We start from the raw sequence: 18996 nt of genomic DNA on the forward strand, positions 1-18996 counted from the left end.
TATGGCAAGCTATGCGCCGACAATACATAGAGCCACTTCAGAATACCATTTATCTCTCCAAGTACTGGTGGAAAGATTGTTTTTGCTACATAAATCCGTCGATACTTCAAAGCCTGAACAACTCAGTGAAATATTCTAATATTCTAATGCGAAGTTGTCATAATGCAGGGATCATTTCCAAGTACTAAAATAGTGGATGCCTATTCTGGATGGCTTGAACCGACAAGACCGCTTTCTCACCACATTTCATGACATCACCCGACACTTTGATGCAAATTCATTAGGGATTTTATGTCATGTCACAAACTCAGCACGGCAAACAGTACTCTCCGGATGTCGAAAGATGTCACTGTCAATTAAATATCAGCTTTCGTATGAAAATACCTTCTTGGATTAAAAAATCTTAAGGCAACCATAATTCTTCATTTCGGTCATATCAAACTTGACAGATTTGGCACCTAAAACTCAACGGTCGACGTTTGCATAAGGTCACTTATTTTAGCGATCCTTTTGTTCGGGAAACATTAAATAGGGTAGTTAAAACAGTAAACTGTGCTCAAATCATTCTAAATAGTCGAAGACCAACACTATTGGGAAACTCACCAAAAGAAGCTGTTTGTCAACGGAATTTGCATTATTTTCTGCAAAAAGGATGTGGATATCTTCACAAGACAAACAGGGAAAATATCGGGCAGCAAAACATCAACTGAACGATGGCGTCTACTGACTACTGACAGGGTGGTTGTTGATGGAATATGCACCAAACAGCACAGTGATGCTCGCTACCCTTCATTGTCTACAAGCCAGCTGCAACTTTGGACTAACAGAGATAAACAACTGACTGGTTAACCACCAAGACGTTTAATAACTCAAATGCGTCAGAACCGTATCGGGACAGGCGGAACTGACATAAGGCTACGTCCAGGAACAGGTATAAACGAATGTCTGTCAAAACAATCCTTGAAGCAAAATCCTGGTGATACTACCTGATGTAGATAAGCTACTTGTTTCGCAACTTAAAGTAAAATATCTGCTGGTGATTTCATGCGGCGCCAACAGGTGATTCCATATCGTTATTTTCATGTACTGACAGCAGGCAAACACGTCTCTAGGCTGAAGACATCATTGAAGCTTCACCATGACACGATCACTTTTGGTTACACACCACCATTCGACTATCCGGCCAAGTGTTTTAGACGCCATCCAAACATACCTCTTCAAACGTATTGTATGGGGCTTAAATTATACACCCACACATGCGCATATGCAGTCTTTTCAATAAATGCTGGGGTCTTATAAAGAGCAGATGCTGGGAGCTCAGAAACTTCACGACGTCAAAGTTGTCGTGGACAACGGATCTGAGGAACTGTGCCGCGGATATGACCTTGAACTATTTTTTGACAAGAAACAAGCATGATCATGACGAGGAAATGGATCAGTCGTCCCATGGGTTCTGTACAACAGTATGTAAATTCTCTATGCAGTATAGGTATAGGCGTAGTAATTTGTTGAAAGGCAGTGCATACGAAATGGTATTGTGGTAGATGAAGTAAACGCATGCATCTCAAATGACGAAAACACGTTTGTTACTTTGCCCTGGTTCGGATGTTAAAGGATTTTCTCAGTGTATATCAAGACACCGAATTTTGTGGCAGTGGGCTGTGCGGTTGCAAAACTCAATCTTATGGGGGAAATCGGTATTGCACCATCAAAAAACAGGCAATCGTTCCAACGACATGCATTCAGTTGGTCTACTCACGGCTTCATGCGGTTGAAAGAAAAGCTATACCTTCACACTGACATGTTCGTCAATGTGATCTCACATGACTATTGGGGTGTTCATTCGAAGCCCAATGGAATCAACGGCCAGCTGAAACATTTGATGGACGCGGAAGTTTTAGCTGCGAAATTTGATAAATAATGTTGGGTAATAAGTAATCCACAGTGGTGAGTGCGTATTGGGTATCAACAGCGGTATACAAGGCTATACAAGGCTTCTCCTAATACAGACAATAACAAATAAAACCACTTACTAGAGTGAACCCTGAAGCGGAAAAAAGACGGACAGATGGTAACAGTGCTGACATTCACTAACCTACAGCAAGCATTCAGTCAATTTTTGATCCAATAAGAGGCCTATAAGTACTTGACACAAATCAAAGGACACCGTGTTTCGTTTCCATTAGAATGACAATCGATAAACAGTAATCTCCCCCGTTAGACTGATTCTTCCAGGAACGAATTCCTCCCACGAGAAGACCCAGAAATCAATCGCTGTTTGGATCGAATGAATTTGGACCAAATCGCAGGCCACCAACGAAGATTGTTGGTTTCCTCGACAATATTCAAAATGACAGCACTTAAATCTGTGGCCACCGAAACTACTGCCGTGATCACGAAGTAACCTAAGTGACTCAGCCGTAAGGGGTTAGCTTCAAACCGCTTGCAGATCGTTGTTCGGAGTGCTTGTTTCAATGCGGTAGACATGATTTCGAATGCAGAGTAAACCTTTGATTACGAAACGAGTAACTGATCTTGCTGTAAATTGATCTAATAAACCAGTGGGAAAAAGGTGCTTCTCCAAACGACTGATATTGCTGGCTACAACCATTCCAGCAGGCCTAGTGAGTTACGAGAGGTAGAACTGACTGAACGTGCCAACGCTGTCACGGCACAGCTAACGGAATATTCGTGTGCCTAGTGCCGCTGCTTTGGAAACCGTCAACCATTCGTCGCCTCATAGAGTATGGACTGAACGACACGTGACCCCAAAGCTGAGTAAGCGGATGCTCCAGGTGTCACTAATACGCCTTCTATACCCGACGATTTGATTCGAATTAGTTGAGGCGTGGTTATATCGTTCAGATGTAGCACACTTTCAGTGCCTAACTGCCATGCCACCCGAAGGTCGCACAAGGGCTGGGATATTGCCAGGTTGCCCAAGCCTAGACAGGGAAATCGAGAGGCAGAGGTCGGGACCTTCCGGTCGGTAAATTCGCGCTCTAACCACTTGAGCCATCTCACCCCAGGGGTAAATACCATGAAATAACAATCAGCCTGTCGTGACACGATGGCAAAAGATTGATGATTGGTCGACTTATCCACGCTGTCGGTGGTGTTCTGACCATCTGCAAAGTTCACGTGCTGATTGGACAGAATGCAAGCAACTAAAAAAATGTGAATAAAAACGGACGCTTGTAAGATAAGACGTCGTCAAAGGTGCCAGGCAACCGTACTTCACAGTCTCTCGCTGATTTCGGCATTTCCAACCAAACACATCTTCCAGGATGCAACCGTTAGACGCAGGAAATACCCAGTTCTCAGAAATTGGCCACCACAGACATATTCCTTCGTCAAACTGACTAGGTCGGTCAGATCCGCCATGGATGAGGTGAACGCTAATTTTGATATAAAATATTTAAAACCACTTTTGTCTTGCCCTACACCCAAATAGGAAAGATTTGTTATTGAGTTTTTAATCGCTTGAAGCTCATTTACATCTCACAAACATCCAACAGAAAGGCAGAAATGAAGGACTAGATACCGACAAACACGAACATTACCTGCTTATAATATACGGTTTACACTATGCAATACGGCCATGTATGAACATACATGCAGGCGCAAGAAGGAACGAGTACCATATGGAACGAAGTAAATAAGTGAACAGTTTTGTATGTTTTTCAGTCAGTATTTTTATGACATGGTCATCGCGTCCTTCGTCCCATCAACCACATCTCCCTATAAACTGAGATTGAAGAAAACTACACTGGAATTCTTCGTCCTTCTTGCTCCGAAAATACCCACAGATTTCCTCGCGACAGGTGACCAAAAATGGGAGTGATATTTCAACGAATGTTTCTTCAACCCATCATCAGGGTGGCCATCGAATTGCACGTGGAGTTATACACTTTTCATATCTCTGCGTCCTCTGTAAGGCTGAGACCAAAGAGGGCTTTTTTCCGGTCAGTCTTCGGAATCATTTTCAGTGCCTGTCTTTCCCTTGAGATGATCTTTCTTGCGCTTACTCGGCGTAATTGGTTTTAACAATAGTTCTTCTGATGTCTAGAAGTTAGACTATTTTGCTAATCGTGTAGTTTGAAAGTAAACACCAAAATAGTACCCTCTGAGTGAAACTTGTACCGTTCCATTTGTCTCTTCCTGCTGTTGGCTCAACTAAGCTATAATCCACTTTTCTGTTTATTGTGCATAGTATTCGATAGCTGTTTGTTTGCACACACACACACACACACACACACACACACACACACACACACACGAATCCACTCACACACTGCACACCCACTGGCACGCACACAAGCTATTAGCAAGCTCAGCCAGTCAGTTCACCTAGTTTGATGTTCACTCACCTCTGAACTCCACTGTCAATCGATGGCTGTTGACTATCACTTTGTCGACTGTCACTTGTTGTATGGAAGCCAGGCAACTTATTGCGTGGGTAAACTAGCAAATGGTGGTAACCAGGTTGCAGAAGTCAGATATAGGACATGGAAGTCGAACCTTTACTATCACACTGAATCTGAGCTGATGATTTTCCATCCCTCGTTATAGTTTGTATTTGAAATTGGTATTCAGCGGTGGTATGCTGATATTAGGTCCCCCACAAATTTCCTATTCCAAATAACAGCATCGTGCCTGTAACGGTTCCATGATAGACGGGGTCGTTCTCTCCACTGCCATAGAGACCTAACCTCCTCACCAAATTAGGTGAGCGGAGTTCCAGTCCAAGCTAGGCTGCATTGAACAAGAGGTCCTTCCCTTAACGCACCAGGCAGCTACGCTAGCACTGATGAAAACAAATTAAATGAACTCAATGTATATTCGTAATGCACTACCGAAAAATTCTTATCCCACGACCGGTTTCGCACTTATGAGTAGTGCATTACGAATATAGATGTATCGCGATATCTCGAATATCGTGGCGACTGAAACATGAGACGGCCTGGTGCAGCACATTCAGTTGGCTGGAAACAGCATAAACGAGAGATTCAGCTGGGTTTCATGTGAGTCTCTTGAAAAAACCGAATTTGTTTGCAAATGAGTGTATTTCGCGAACTCAACTTATTTTACGGAACGAGCTTGTTAGTAACATCGGGCGACATCTCAGATTGTGCTTTGGACATGCAAACGTTCCATAACTACCACTTCCAGTAAGTTCCCAAATGTATTATATAGTAGTAGTATCCTAGTGTAACGGTGATGCTACTGATCGGGAGGCACGCGAGTAGTATGTGTTGTTTGTAGAATTTCGCTTTGCGTCGATGGAAAAAGGGAATTTTGTTGCGGAATTCGTGGGGCCACTTTGTAACATTTGCTTGGATTTGACCGACGAATCTTTAAGAAAACTCGTTCGGGAGAATATCTGTGTCCAGTTTTTGGAACTAAGATGCAGATTAGAGTTTCGCTTCCCTGTTCAATGGTCTGTAACCGGTCAGTTGGCATTTCCGAATAAATAAATGCGCATCGAAGGCCTTCTTCTTTTCACTAGTAGTATCCCAGCCTCAAAGATAAGAATGCGGGATGTGATGGATAATTGAGTCCCCAGGCTTTACAGTAGGTAAGCAATGTTTGCTTTCATTCATAGCTGGTCTTGCCCAGTGTGCGGATTCCTATTACAATCTGAGGAAGGCCCATTTGACAGGTCCTTAGCATTCAGGGAATTTCGCATCTAATGAACTGAAAACAACAAGGCAGTACAATGTTCAACAAACAATGTTTTTAAAACACCAACCTACCCCTGATCGGGATATTCTACATCCTCGTCAGATGATGATGATTCGTTCGTATCAACTCCAGCACCTGCTGTCAGCTCATGAAAATTGAGGACTTGAGAAGTTTTGTGATTGGATTCAAGAAGCTATGGAGTTCAAAGGGCGAAACAAGTTTGGCGAAATATGTGGCCGATAAATTGGCGAAAATCATGACAGATAAGCCTATTGAAAAATGTCGACCAAATATCTGTGGTGCTACGAAGTTTAGCCTGTTGAATAGTCATCTCCGACTGGCGTGGAATCAACTGATTCATCGTGTGAAATTTAACACGGCTGAGCTCAAACCAAGCGAAGCAGATGGTACAGTCTGATTAGCTTTAGTGTCTAGGTGCCTGGCAGCGGAATGCATGACGAAAGATCGATTCCCATGCACGCAAATAACTTGATAAGCCTTAAAATCCCGAAAATACGGTAACTTCGGAGATTTGGCTGAGCTGCAGATTGTGCCGGTACGATGTGACTGGATTACAGATGAGGAACCCGAAAACAACGGTATATTTGGAGATCCCAACCATTCCTGGGTGAAGATCTGGAGGTTTAAAGAGGCTATTGCACTTTTAATTAGCTCCAAAATTCGATAGGTGATTAGATTCTGTCCCCCTTTTGAAGATATAGACAAAGTTCATTTATTTCACTCCAGGTTACACTAAAGAAACCGCTCAAAATCCGCAGAAACCACTACCAGCTTCATTTTGTTTGGGCTTGAAATGTTGGTGTCATCCCCGGAATCTGTGAAAGATCACACACGATCAAAGCAACAGTTCGGCTAAAAGCCCCTTCTAGGCTTCTATGCACCCTGAAGCTACCAAAACGGGAGACTCGATAGTATAGCAATAATTATCCGCGCCATGTGAAGGAAACAAAGTACCTCAAAATTCTCTTGAGGGAACACATCCGATTCTTGCTGTTCCACAGTAACCTAGAGTTGCTCTATAAGCAAACTACTCAATCTAAAACAAGAAAGAATGCCTCCTTGTCCAATTACTTTGGTTAAAATTTCTAAAAACAAAACGGAGCACTTGACGAAGTGGACGGAGATTTATGGTGGTCACATGCAAACACTGATGCCGAGTGCACGTGAATTAGTTTCTCAATTCGGATTTGAGCGCCTAGGATGCCCAGTAAATGCTACCTGCTCATTTGCTTCCGAGATACATTTAAATAGAGACCTCTTGGGTCCCAAAAATACTCACGCAGAAATATCATAATTAACCTCACCAAATAATCAACGGAACATTTTCGTACCAGTGATGAGGAAAAACTGGAGATATGTGAAGTGTGGGACGGTATAAACCTTTAGAAAGATAATCATAAACACCATTGCCATTTGCATATGAGTATTCACCTCCGAACCAACCACTGTTCCTATTCTGTGAACAGCAACTGTAGGTTTCAGCACGACAATCTGCCCATCGCTACGGCTGAGGAAACAAGTCCGTTATTTTCATTTCGATATCAGACCAACCGATCACCTGAGAAAAACATTGTTTGAAGCCCGATTTACGAGGCTTAGAAAAACTAAAACAGGCTCTTGTTGAGAGGGCCAATTTAACAAGGCAGTTAAAAAATCTTCCAATGAAAACTTTCGCACAGACTTAGGTTTTAAAGATGACCAACGAGGGGCGTTAAGTAACCTTATTTTGCCACTTATTTTCGACCATCCTTAGTAGAGTTCAACTTCCCTCGCAGTATTCATAACAGGAATCCAGGTGGTGCAAATCTAAATTGACCAACATAATCCTGGAAAGTATTTCTGAGCGAAGTAATGCAATATTTTTTGATATTTCGTTGAAATAGGTACACATACATGTGGATAAAAAGACTAAAATAATAAGTAGAAACTACAGGTCAAAAAGAGTAACACTGGTTTTAATTGGTTGTTGATCAGGTGGTTGTTAATTTGTTCGGCGAGCTTGGCAATTGACTTGCAAACGTTTTGTCAATTGCCAAGGTCAGAGAACAGATCAACAGCCTCCCTATCAACAACTAATAAACTCACCCGAGCTATCAAATTTCAGCACATTAGCAACAGGTTTTAATTGGCTAGAACAGGAACAGATCGATGGAGCTATTTGGGTCACGTGTAGAACATGAATGACTGACCATCTGCACTTACACCGGTCCTGGTATGTGATTTCTGTGCCGTCATCCAAAAACCAGAGTAAACGCGGCATCCGTATTCGCTTGTCCTACAGCGGTAACTCAGTCGAACAGCCTTTCGCCTTGAAAAGGTTCAAAGGACACTCAAGGGAACACTTTACACATACAGCCTACACACACCGTATGACCACAACCTCTAAAACATAGACTGTCTCGTTAGATCACTCCGATTTGGGCCTGGAAACTTGCTTGCTACTTTGGGAATTGCTACGTCGACCAAGTAGGAGAACCGGTGTTCAAAAGATCATCCGAACGAGCTGCTTATGGGCTAACCAGTGGTTCCTGGTGGTGTATACGTAGGTCAGTTTTGTTTAGGTTAGTAGCTGCAGGATACGGCACATCTCCTATAGGAGGTGCCAACTCCCGAAGATTTTCCGTCAACATGTGCTACCATGTGATGTGGATCCTGTGATTAAAGGATGAGTGGCACTCGATCCTCTTCAGATGCAAGCTACTCACACTGCTCATCAGACGCATGTGACCGGAAGATGAAGTGTTTACACTGATAGCCGGGAGGTTGCGAGTTCGAGTCTGCCCAGAATTTCGTGAGAAATACATTGCTGAAGATTTCCAGTTAGGATGGAATTAGAATCCTTAAATCTCCTTCACTGCCAGCAGCATTCAAGATTTTGTGTTTGCAGTGATTTACCTTACAAAAGGCATAAATCCGCCCAGTTGCAAAGTGCAGGACGACATGACAGTTCTAAATGCCCTAGATTGTAATATAGGGGCTATTGCAGACATGAAATCAAAGATAAATACGTTAACTTGTTTAACTACTCTGAAGAGACGGCTTGAAGTACATTGAATAGCATTAGAAAACATCAAACTTCTAATATGGTAGACAAGCTTGAGTTCCCCTTAGCTGATAGCGGTCCTTCGGCCTCACTCACGAGAGCAGCACTTGCCTTAGCCTGTCCATGTCTCAGGTACTAACCTCACAAATAATGCGCTAAGTTCCACGAAAAATACACTCTATGTCCAGGTAAATATTGTTGCATTTCTAACTTGCCATTTTATTACAACAGTTCACATAGGACGGCGTTTCTTGGAAAATGAAGGTGGAGTGTAAGTAGAGTGGTCCATGACTAGGGTAAACGGGGGATTATCAGCTACTCTTGATGTCACTTCAAGGGTGACTATAGAGAATTTTGTGGGCCTTCGTGGATAGCCAAAGCCCGCTTCAGGTCTCGACACATGCTGCAGTAGAACAAATTCGTGTTACACGAAAATTTTGACAGTTTCGATTAAAAAGACAAGATGTGGGAAAGAATTCCGATGAATAAACTGAATATGAAACAATCAGCTCAAGGGGTAATCTGGGATAAACCTCATAAATAATAAGTAACCAGTAGACGCAGTCTGCGAGTTTCTGTCAAGTTTACTTTGTACTTGAACCAAAATTGGACTGATTTCCACGAATATGCCCCTTCAGTTGAAGAATATCATAAACGGGGGATTCAGTTGGGTCTCGTGTGAAAACCAAATAGGTTTGCAAGGGAGCGTATTTGTCGAAATCAGTCCAATTTGGGTTCAAGTAGAACATAAGATTGACGGAAACTCAGGGACGCCACCTAACTGATGTGACTCACGAAGGGTAAAACAGGTTGCGGGCTGTCGAAGACTTTTCAGCAATCTTGTGAGCAGTTTCGTTCATAAAAATGTACTGTGATATATAGAATATCGTGCCAAATGAAACATGACGTGACCTTTGTACAGCACATTCAGTTGGAGAATTTCATAGACGATAGATTCGGTTGAGTCTCCCGTGAAAACCAGATGGATTTGCAAATGCGTGTTTTTTCGAAACAAATGACAACATTCGGTGTTGCTTAAACAACTTCATTAGGGGACTAATTTTACTAATACTGGAAGACCTCGAGGAAGTTGGTAAACCTGTGATTCCTTTCCCGTTGAAATACATTTCGAATATTCACTACCACTCGATATTTTTTATCTCAGCAACAACAGTAACCAGTTCCATGTAAGCAAATGCTTGGAAAAATTCACTTGCCCCTTTGCTCAAGGAATCCTGACTGGAAAAACTGCTCGAACCAGGGCTTCTGAACAGCGCAGCACCACCTGCAATGAGAAGAAGGACGGTCGACAGATCCTCCATCGTCCTAAAGAAAACAGTCTAATGTGTTGTGCAAAAACGTCCCAGTGGACCGGATCATTAGACGTGGAAGGTCCCAGCTAAACAGCTAATGAAGTGGTTTATGGACGTATTTGTATAGTCCGAGAGTAACTGAAAGGAAAACGCGTTCATAAACAACGCGTTAGTCGAAGAGGCCAAGTAAGTCCTGTTTCACATTTCCTATTAAACTGCTTGCTATTAGTTACCACTGAGCGACCTAAAGATGCGCGCAAATAGGACGGGCGCACTCATGGTGCATATCGTAGATTCTGGTGCATGTATACCTAAAGACAGTTCTATGGATTAGTCTTCGGGTGACGGAAGAATTTAGACTGACCAACATTGTAGGCTGAATAGCTACGACTTGACCTGATGTTCAGGCCAGGCGTGTGAATTCTGCTGAGTACTAGCGTGACTCTCCACTCAGAGACGACCATTGAAATTCAACAGCACGTAGAGACAACAGTAAAGACATACTTATTTGTATAGGTATGATAATGGATTCGTTGATTCAGACGGGGCTTACGCCAGCAAGTCGATGAATCTAAATATGTTGTTAAAGAGGTTAATCCTCGAAGTAAACCTGTCTCGAAAAAAGCTTACCGAAAAGCCTCTTTTGCCAAAACAATGCAGACAGCCAACAAAGCAGGAGGTGAATGCATGTGCCTCAACAGTTGACGTGTAAAATTTCAATGACCAAGAACGTGCTGGAAAGGATTTTGTAAGAAAAGACGGACTATAAATTCAACCAAGACAACTTTCTAAAAGTTGACTGGGTACCCACATTATGGCAAAACCACTAACGATGCCGCCTCACAAGTAACTCGGAAAACCAAACCCAACTTACGCCAAAATAAGGTCTGATAATGAAGTTCACAGTAAAAAGATCCATCTCGGAAACAATAGTTCTTCCCACTAGAAAAGTGCAAAATATAAATAGAAAATCAGAAACTGGAGGTTATACCGAAACATGAGAGCATACGCTACCAAAAGAAGTTGTGGGAATGTAGCAACCAACGACGATCAAGCATTTATCCACTCTGGATAGCCGCGCAAGTGCACAGAAGGCACACAAGCACAAGTATTGATTTCTCAAATCCCCGTATTTTAGGAGAGAATGACGTTAACACAATGGCATCACACATTCTAACAGATCAGGTAATCCTTGGTCATACACGAAGTGGGAATTTGCACTGAACACACTGGCTTTTATTTGTATAGATGACACTTATCCTATCACAAATAAGCTCAAATGTTCGATAGTGACCAATTTGTACCAGGAGAAAAGGACACGGGTAGCTGAAAGGTAACCAATAAATGGCCAGCATATGGTAAATGATACCATAAAGCGAACACTTTTTTTCCATATTATGAACATGACGAAAGTTGTCCAATGTACTTTCTGATCCCAAGCAGTGTGTATGAGATCATCCGCTAAACATTCGAAATATTTTTAGTGAACAAGAAAATATGCTCTATAAAGTGCATTTTGCTGTACTGTCCTATTTTCTTCGGTTTGTCTTGCTTTTCCGGTCAAGTCTGCAAATACATCAGTAATTTTATTGTAAATGACCTTCCTATAAGTGTAATGACTTTACATAACTAAGGCTTGTCAACAAAAAAAGACTCTCGCTTACGAAAAATCACACTGAAAACTTCACAGCCTGTAGTTACGCACTCATCCAATCAGGATTCAATTGCATACTTTAGTATTATGTCATGTCCTTTTGCTTCACATGTAGCCACGTGACGAGTGATGGGGTACCATAAGGATGTCAGAACTTGGGTTCACATGGTGAGAATATGTAATTACGTGACAATCTGCATAGTCTCAGCTCATGATGCACTGCTGGGGGCTTTTAAACGAGTCAGTTCGTTACCGAAACCAGAGTACTTATGTACTCGTACAACTGAGTACACCTTATTATAAGCACCACGTGCGCTGCATTACACTCATGGTCGAACATCCCTGAACGGGGAAGCACAACACATTAGAAACGCGGTAAAGTAGACAAGGCTAAAAAACTGAATTAGAGAACATGGCGATCAATATGGGTTCTCTCTGCTTGGTGAGTCCTACTAAGCCAACGGCTTGGTGATTATCCAGTCCCCTTTGCAATTCTGAAAACGTTCAGATGAGTATATGGCTACTCGTTGGATTCCCAGAGTCTATAACGCATGATATACTAAGAAGTAGCTCAGTAGAAACCATCCACAAAATACCGGTTTCAGGCATTAAATTTCAAACGCTACTACGTCGTCCTGGTTATTCTTGGTCAGGATGAAATGTGCACCTGATTGCTTTTCACAAGACCAACGATTTCGTCTGTTTTAGTTTTAACAGTATTTTCCAGATTAAACCACAGTCTAACATGCTAAAAGCTAAAGACCTTTGAACAGGCACATTCGTTATTGGTCTTGTGGTTCTGCAAATCGTACACGTATTTACCAAACACTGCTATAGGCAGACTGTGTGGTTCTCGTGAGAAAAGATACACATCGGACTAGCACGCATCATCTGGTGACTGCCGCTATGGACTTAAACCTACTCCTACTCATTTAGGCATCAACCCGTATCAAGCGCATGAACTTACAGTAGTGAAGGCCAATGTTTATCGCCAAAAAATCTACACCACTGAGATTTTCAGCTAGAATGCTGCATTATCAGGGAAAAGACTTTCCCTGATTCATCACTTCGGGACCAATCCATACTACTTTGAATCTATCTGTAGATGCAGTTCGTTAAAATATATGTTGCTACGTCACCCAACATCGGTCCCTTTGCGCTTCTTCCCGGTCTCATCAAGTATTACCACTTGATGAAGCGCGTGGGCCGTCTCAGCTGAACCGTGTCACATGTGACTGACCGTATCTTTTTGGTAACGTCGCAGCTGATGTTACGTTCAGCTGTTTGTTTGCAGTTATAAATGTTACCGCATATGGGTGAGTCGTTAAAATAAATTGTGAAGTTGCACCAACTCAATTACAGGTTGCTGAAATTCACCTTCGCATCATTAGCTAATGGTAGAGTCCACCCACTCCTCGACTTTTCGACCAAATGACCGAAACGTTCATCCCGCAATAATAGCGGCGGACCATATAGAGGTTGGAGCTATTCCTAGATGAAATACGATATTGAAAGGCTTTTCGTAGATTTTCTAAAAGCAGATTGTCTTCCGTGATCTTCAGTTATAACTGGAAATTTTCCCCGCCCACAAGCGGGTGCTGCCTATTAACGATCCTTCAACAATAGTTCCCCTCCACATAAATCATTCAGTAGCATTGACAAACGAGGAACGCTTTAGAACATCAAGGTAATACCAGACTCTCTCCAACACAGTTAGCGTATTTACGTGGAATGAGCTGTTCGTAAGTGACAGTCGAAGGAATTGTTAGGTCTTCTCTATATGGGTACGACTGCCTGGTCTTGTACCTTGAGAGAAGCAAACAGACCAGTCGCACCGTTTATTAACGAATGCGTTCTCCCGATCTCACGTAGCAAATCAGTTTCGTTCTTCACTCATTAATGGACTAATGTAGAATATAGCTGTCACAAATGGGCGCCCATTTCAAATTCAGGCGTGGCCGGGGATAAGTACAACCAATGCGCATTGGTAAGAGTGAAAGTGAATACTAGTTCTACCGATCCATGACAGGACGACTGCTGTGCAAAAGAGGGTGATTTGAATACATATTGACACACAGCTGACCGTTCGAAATTGGGCAGACACAACCATCTAAACGAACGCAAAAAGGTACTGAAATAAGAGAGCTGACTGCCTGAGCAAAGTGACAAAAGACACAACTAACATGTTCAGTGGTTGGCCAAGTGGAAAACGTCAAAGCACGAACGCAAAAAGGTACTGAAATAAGAGAACTGACTGCCTGAGAAAAGTGACAAAAGACACAATTAACATATTCAGTGGTTGGCCAAGTGGAAGACGTCAAAGTATCCAACTATAGCAAAAGAGGTCTTACAGTATGAAGTTGAGCCAAAATTGTCAACGAATCAGGGAAATCAAAATGGGGTCTCTTGTTTTTAAAAATCAGCCAAAAAGCATCATAAGTGACATCACTTTTGATTAGGTCTTGTTTCTACCGGCTCTCCGGCGGTTATGCTGAACAGACTAACTCCTGTTGGTACTCTCACTTAAAAAGATGCTAACCAATGAAGGTGATATTTTGCTCGCGTGACCAAAGTTGGCAATAAGTTAGTATTTTCCAACTCTTCTATTAAAAATATGGTCGTCAGCATAGCACAACCTTTGTATTTTGGATGGAAACTACGCATGAATAGATATTCGTGAAGCTGAATGGCTTGGAGATAGAACACAAAATCTGGAGCAATATGTAAGAGTTGGTACCAATATTAACAGTGAGCATGAAAATGCTGAGTCGTATTGCTTTCTCACAACACTACAAATCAACCACTAACTCAGAATAAGGTATGGTACGCAAAATCATTCGGCGAAAGGAACCATGATTGTATAATGACGTCTCAGGTTTACACTACGAATATGTTGTGAATATTTGCAAAGCTCCAAGACCGCAGCATTGTGTACTAGATGCTTTGTGCAAAAAAGAAAAACACTGCCTGGACAGAGGTTGTGCAGTTTTCATTCACTATCGAACTCACTCTAAGTTTAGGTTGCAAATTGAACAGAATAATTCACCAGTATTTCGAACTCCGGATTCTTCCATGATTGAATTTGTCTCTTTGGAGACGGTCTGTATCAGTAGCTAAAAATAGAATAAAAAATCACGTGTAGCTTTCATCAATATAATTGTGCGGATTTGAGGTTGATCTGTACCCGCGGGTCCGATAGGTGGATACAAATTAATATGCACTTAGGAAATGACATGATGATTCAGATCCTACAATAATCGGATATTCATTCTTAAGAGTAAAGAATGTGACCACACTAGACTATAATGCAGGTCAAATATTCTAGTTGGAACATGGAAGCAGTTCGGCTGAATACTCCGGATTACTACACTGGAGGTGCGAGAAATTCCATCAGATTTAGTAAGTGCAAATTTCCAGCACAATCAACTAGTCCATAAATTTTGCTATGTAATGATAGGCGGCCAGCTATGCAATATCCACAGGCGTCAAAATATGTGGCTTTTTAACAGTGATCGTTTCCACCATCCTCAGGTTGTAAGGTTCTTTTGGCGGGTTTGAAGGAGAAACGGACGGTTTAGTCATTGATCAGACCAGTGTGAAACTTTGTGTTACATGTGGCTTACAAAATTTGTTCGGGATCTGTGATACTTACCATGATGATGTAATGATACTAACAGACTGCTCCATCAAAGCATCGTTCTCTTTCTTTAATATCAAGACCATAAGTGGACTGTTTTAAGTCCAGGCAGAAGGTCATGTGGTCCATTTACTAGTTAAGCTGTCCTCTACACAGTTTATGACCTGAGGTGTACCATCCTCTAGAAATTTAAAATTGTATTCCTAAAAACCTAGGAATCACTTAGGCAAATCGAAAACGTTTGCTTAATTGGTTGACTGCCTTGTTATTTTACCAGGTTCAGGGTGACCTTAGTATCAATTCGCACCGCCCCGTATTTCGCTACATCCAGAAAAAAAACGAGCCTGAATTCCGTACGATCAACAAAATTAAAAATTCACTGAACTCGGCAATTGTGTTGAGTGATTTCGAAAAACGTGTATCCAGTAGCATTTGGAGGTTCAAAAATGCTTTGTAATACAGCGGCCATTTTCAATGCGCTCGCGTAATCCCAACTCTAACCAAATTAAAAGCCTCAAAAGTTGCTTCCGTCATGATGGAGCCATCAGCTAGTGTCCCTTAACCAAAAATTGTGTCGTGGTAGGATAGCCTGTCCAGTTTCAGCTGCCATGCCACCCTAAGGTTGCACGAGGGCTGGGATACTGCCAGGTTACCCAGGCCTAGACAGGGGAAGTCGAGAGGCAGAGGTCGGGCTCAAACCACAGACCTTCCGGTCAACAAATTCGCGCTCTAACCACTTGAACATACTTGAACATCCACACATACTAATGTGGACACCCTTACAGAAATGACCTCTAATTGTAAAGTTTCGAGAAGTAAGTTAAATTTGCTCTGTAATCAAATAAAAACTTTTCCTAAGTGGATTCAGTGTTGGAACATTTTCTTATCTATGATTTTCCTGCAATCTTTTCAACGAGGTTTTTAAAAACGATATCCAGTTGAGGGCACCAAAATATTCATGAGTATTGTTACACGGGTTCAAAATAAACGGGAATTGTTCGGACTCCAAAGCCCTGAGAATGATTGACTGGACTTCAGATATATTTCGAATGCATTTATTAAACTTCATATTCAACTAGCAAAGATGAGATAACATCAAGCAGTCCTCTTGCTTTCAAGCTTTAACTGATTACGTTTTGTGGATAATCTTCCTCCTAATTAACTTGCCAAAAACCGACCCATCCTGGAAAACTCAGCCATCACTCCGTTCCTTCATAATTCGTTTTTTCCTCTGAACCAATCTTTTAATTCTGGTGAAAAACATTCATACGCAGAAAAACTGAAGAACTTTCATAACACCTGAAGCACCTACGAAAGGGGGAGTTCATGCAGGGTCTGATACTGTGATAAATGAATGAATTCGCAAAACAAATATGGGCAGTAATTTTTACTGGAATCTAATACGAATCAGCCTAAAGCTACGTTCATCAAAGTTTTGTTTTTCAAATACCGTTTGGTGCTTGGAGCAAACACATGCGCCAACAAATCAAAAAATAGAAGTTTACTTGGTCGGCAAAAAATATTTGTGTTGCATTGTGAGTGGCCGTCTATAGGTTACGCCTGCATTAAGCCTGCCAGACTGCGCGACAAAGAGAAGACAGAGAATCCTGGACACGGCTATATTGTCAGGACAAAACATACAGAGCTTCCATGTAAATATACAGGATGACTAAATGGCCAAATATGGTCATTCACTTGTTCGTCTTGTACAGTCCATGGAGGTGTTCCGATCGTGAACAATTTCAGCCCCACTCCACTGGTCTTCTGTTGCTAAGCCGTGTTTGGTGAGCTCCACCAAAGCACATGCTTTCCGAACGTGCCGTACCTACGATGACCTTGGGGATGCGTCACTCTCTGCGCATGTCCTTTTCCCATGTCTGCGCGCGTCCTGACACTTTTCCCTTTCGGAGATAGATCGTAGGTTCCCATCTTGGGATTTATCTGCAACCGTTTTACGGGAATTCTTCGTCGTCCAGTCCTTCTTTGCAACGGAGATGGGTTGACGCCAATCTTCGGTTCCGTTGACTAATTTTTCAGTTGCATGCCGAACATTTTGTGTGGGATGTCTAACGGTAAATTCGCTTTTCTTTCTTGTATTATATCGGGTAGTATGCAATATCGAATTTGCTTAGCATACCGAGTTCAGGTTCCGCCAACATCTACTTCATAGTCAACGTGCCCTCTTCGTCGTAATATGGCTCCTGAACTCGGGCAATTCGCTTAGTAGTCTCAGAAAAGGACGGAATCTCCACTTCCAAAAGTACGTCCAGAGCTAAATTTGCCGTTGAGTTGTCCTCTGGCTTTCGGGGGCACAATGCGTCAAACAATGCCTTCACTTCCCTCCCAAGTGACCGGATATGCACCAGCGTGGTCCGAACACCAGAAGTCATTAAAAAAGCTGAAGTGAACTGCGTAGCATTGTCCGTCACTGTTGTATCAGGTAACCCGAAACAGCTGAATATTTCCTGTAGTCTGGCAATGGTAGCTTCGGTAGATGCCTTGCGCATGCAAAAAACGTCTGGCCACTTCGTGAAGGCGTCTACGATTATCAGCTAATATAGGCCGTCGATTGGACCCGCAAAGTCCATATGTAACCGTTTCAGTAGCTCATTTTGTGTTTCATTCTTCTCAGAAGATGACGTAAGCGTCGGTGTGTCATTTTATAGAGTGCGCGTATTGTCCGGGCGTTGCCGCTTCGGTTGAGCAACTACCCCATCACTCAGTATGCTGGAATCCCCAGAAAAGAAAGAGGAGTCTGTTCAATCATGCCTTTAGGGTCACGGCAGATGTATAGCAGTAGGTCAGTAGGAGATTCCTGTAAGATGTTGTGGTTATCGCTGAGCAATTGTGAGGAGTCCGTTTTCTTGCGAAGGAAGCAGGGGACACAATGCAGGTCTGCATCCTAGTCTTAACCCTAGCAAGTGAAACTACGCAGTAATTCATTTTCCGAATGCACCAAGATGAATATCACTATTACCACAACTTTTTGGCTCGTCATTTTTTTACCTGTGGGGAGTTCATAAAAGGCTCCGTAGGATTTTAATAGTGAACAGAACGTTAATTTGGTTTATAAGCTCTGCGACAATGTAACGAGACACTCCTGCTTCGTGACCTCACTAGAACAAAAGATAATATTCTCCGTCCTCATAGCACAATACGTGCTCGTAGTGGTAAAGAAATCTCCTCTTTTTTGTCCTTAACAATTTCGAGGCTACTTGTCAGATATGCTAATTTTTAACAAGCGCTCTGTCAAAGACAGAGAAGTCGGTTCTTCACTTGCATCGCCAACGGAGGTTTATATACCTAATTCACCAGCCGCAAAATTTTTTCAGTATATTCTGTGCTTCTTGTAACTTTATGCTTTTAATCAAATTAGCCTAAACGTGACTTTTTGAATTGACACTTCCTTTGTCCTTGAGATGACCTGTGATGGTGGGTTAACACGGATTCAAGGATTCACGGATTGATACACAGGATCGAGGCTTCTGCCCAAGTTTCCCGGGCCGGTTTTGTTCTTGTCGGTAAGTGGCTGTGGTTCACCTGAAAGGCACAAGTGAAAAAGGGTGTAGCACTGCTCTTTATGTTCTCAGCGCGGGGCAGTATGCTCGCCAGCGCGAGGATTCGCATAAATAAATGTCTAATA

General features: G+C 42.3%; 1 protein-coding gene across 1 annotated transcript in view; it reads right to left on the minus strand.

Annotated features, from left to right (window-relative positions):
• T265_13880 (hypothetical protein) overlaps positions 1-662 on the minus strand; it is a gene marked incomplete at both ends in the record, with an annotated part of 28404 nt that extends 27742 nt beyond the window's left edge. The window contains one exon of the mRNA XM_009170948.1: positions 604-662. Coding sequence (XP_009169212.1) covers positions 604-660 — 57 coding nt within the window. The remainder of the gene's footprint in view (positions 1-603) is intronic.
• Between the last annotated feature and the right edge of the window lie 18334 nt (positions 663-18996).

The sequence above is a fragment of the Opisthorchis viverrini genome (genome assembly GCF_000715545.1).
Source record: "Opisthorchis viverrini unplaced genomic scaffold opera_v5_112, whole genome shotgun sequence".
In the NCBI taxonomy this organism is placed as follows: Eukaryota; Metazoa; Platyhelminthes; class Trematoda; order Opisthorchiida; family Opisthorchiidae; genus Opisthorchis; species Opisthorchis viverrini.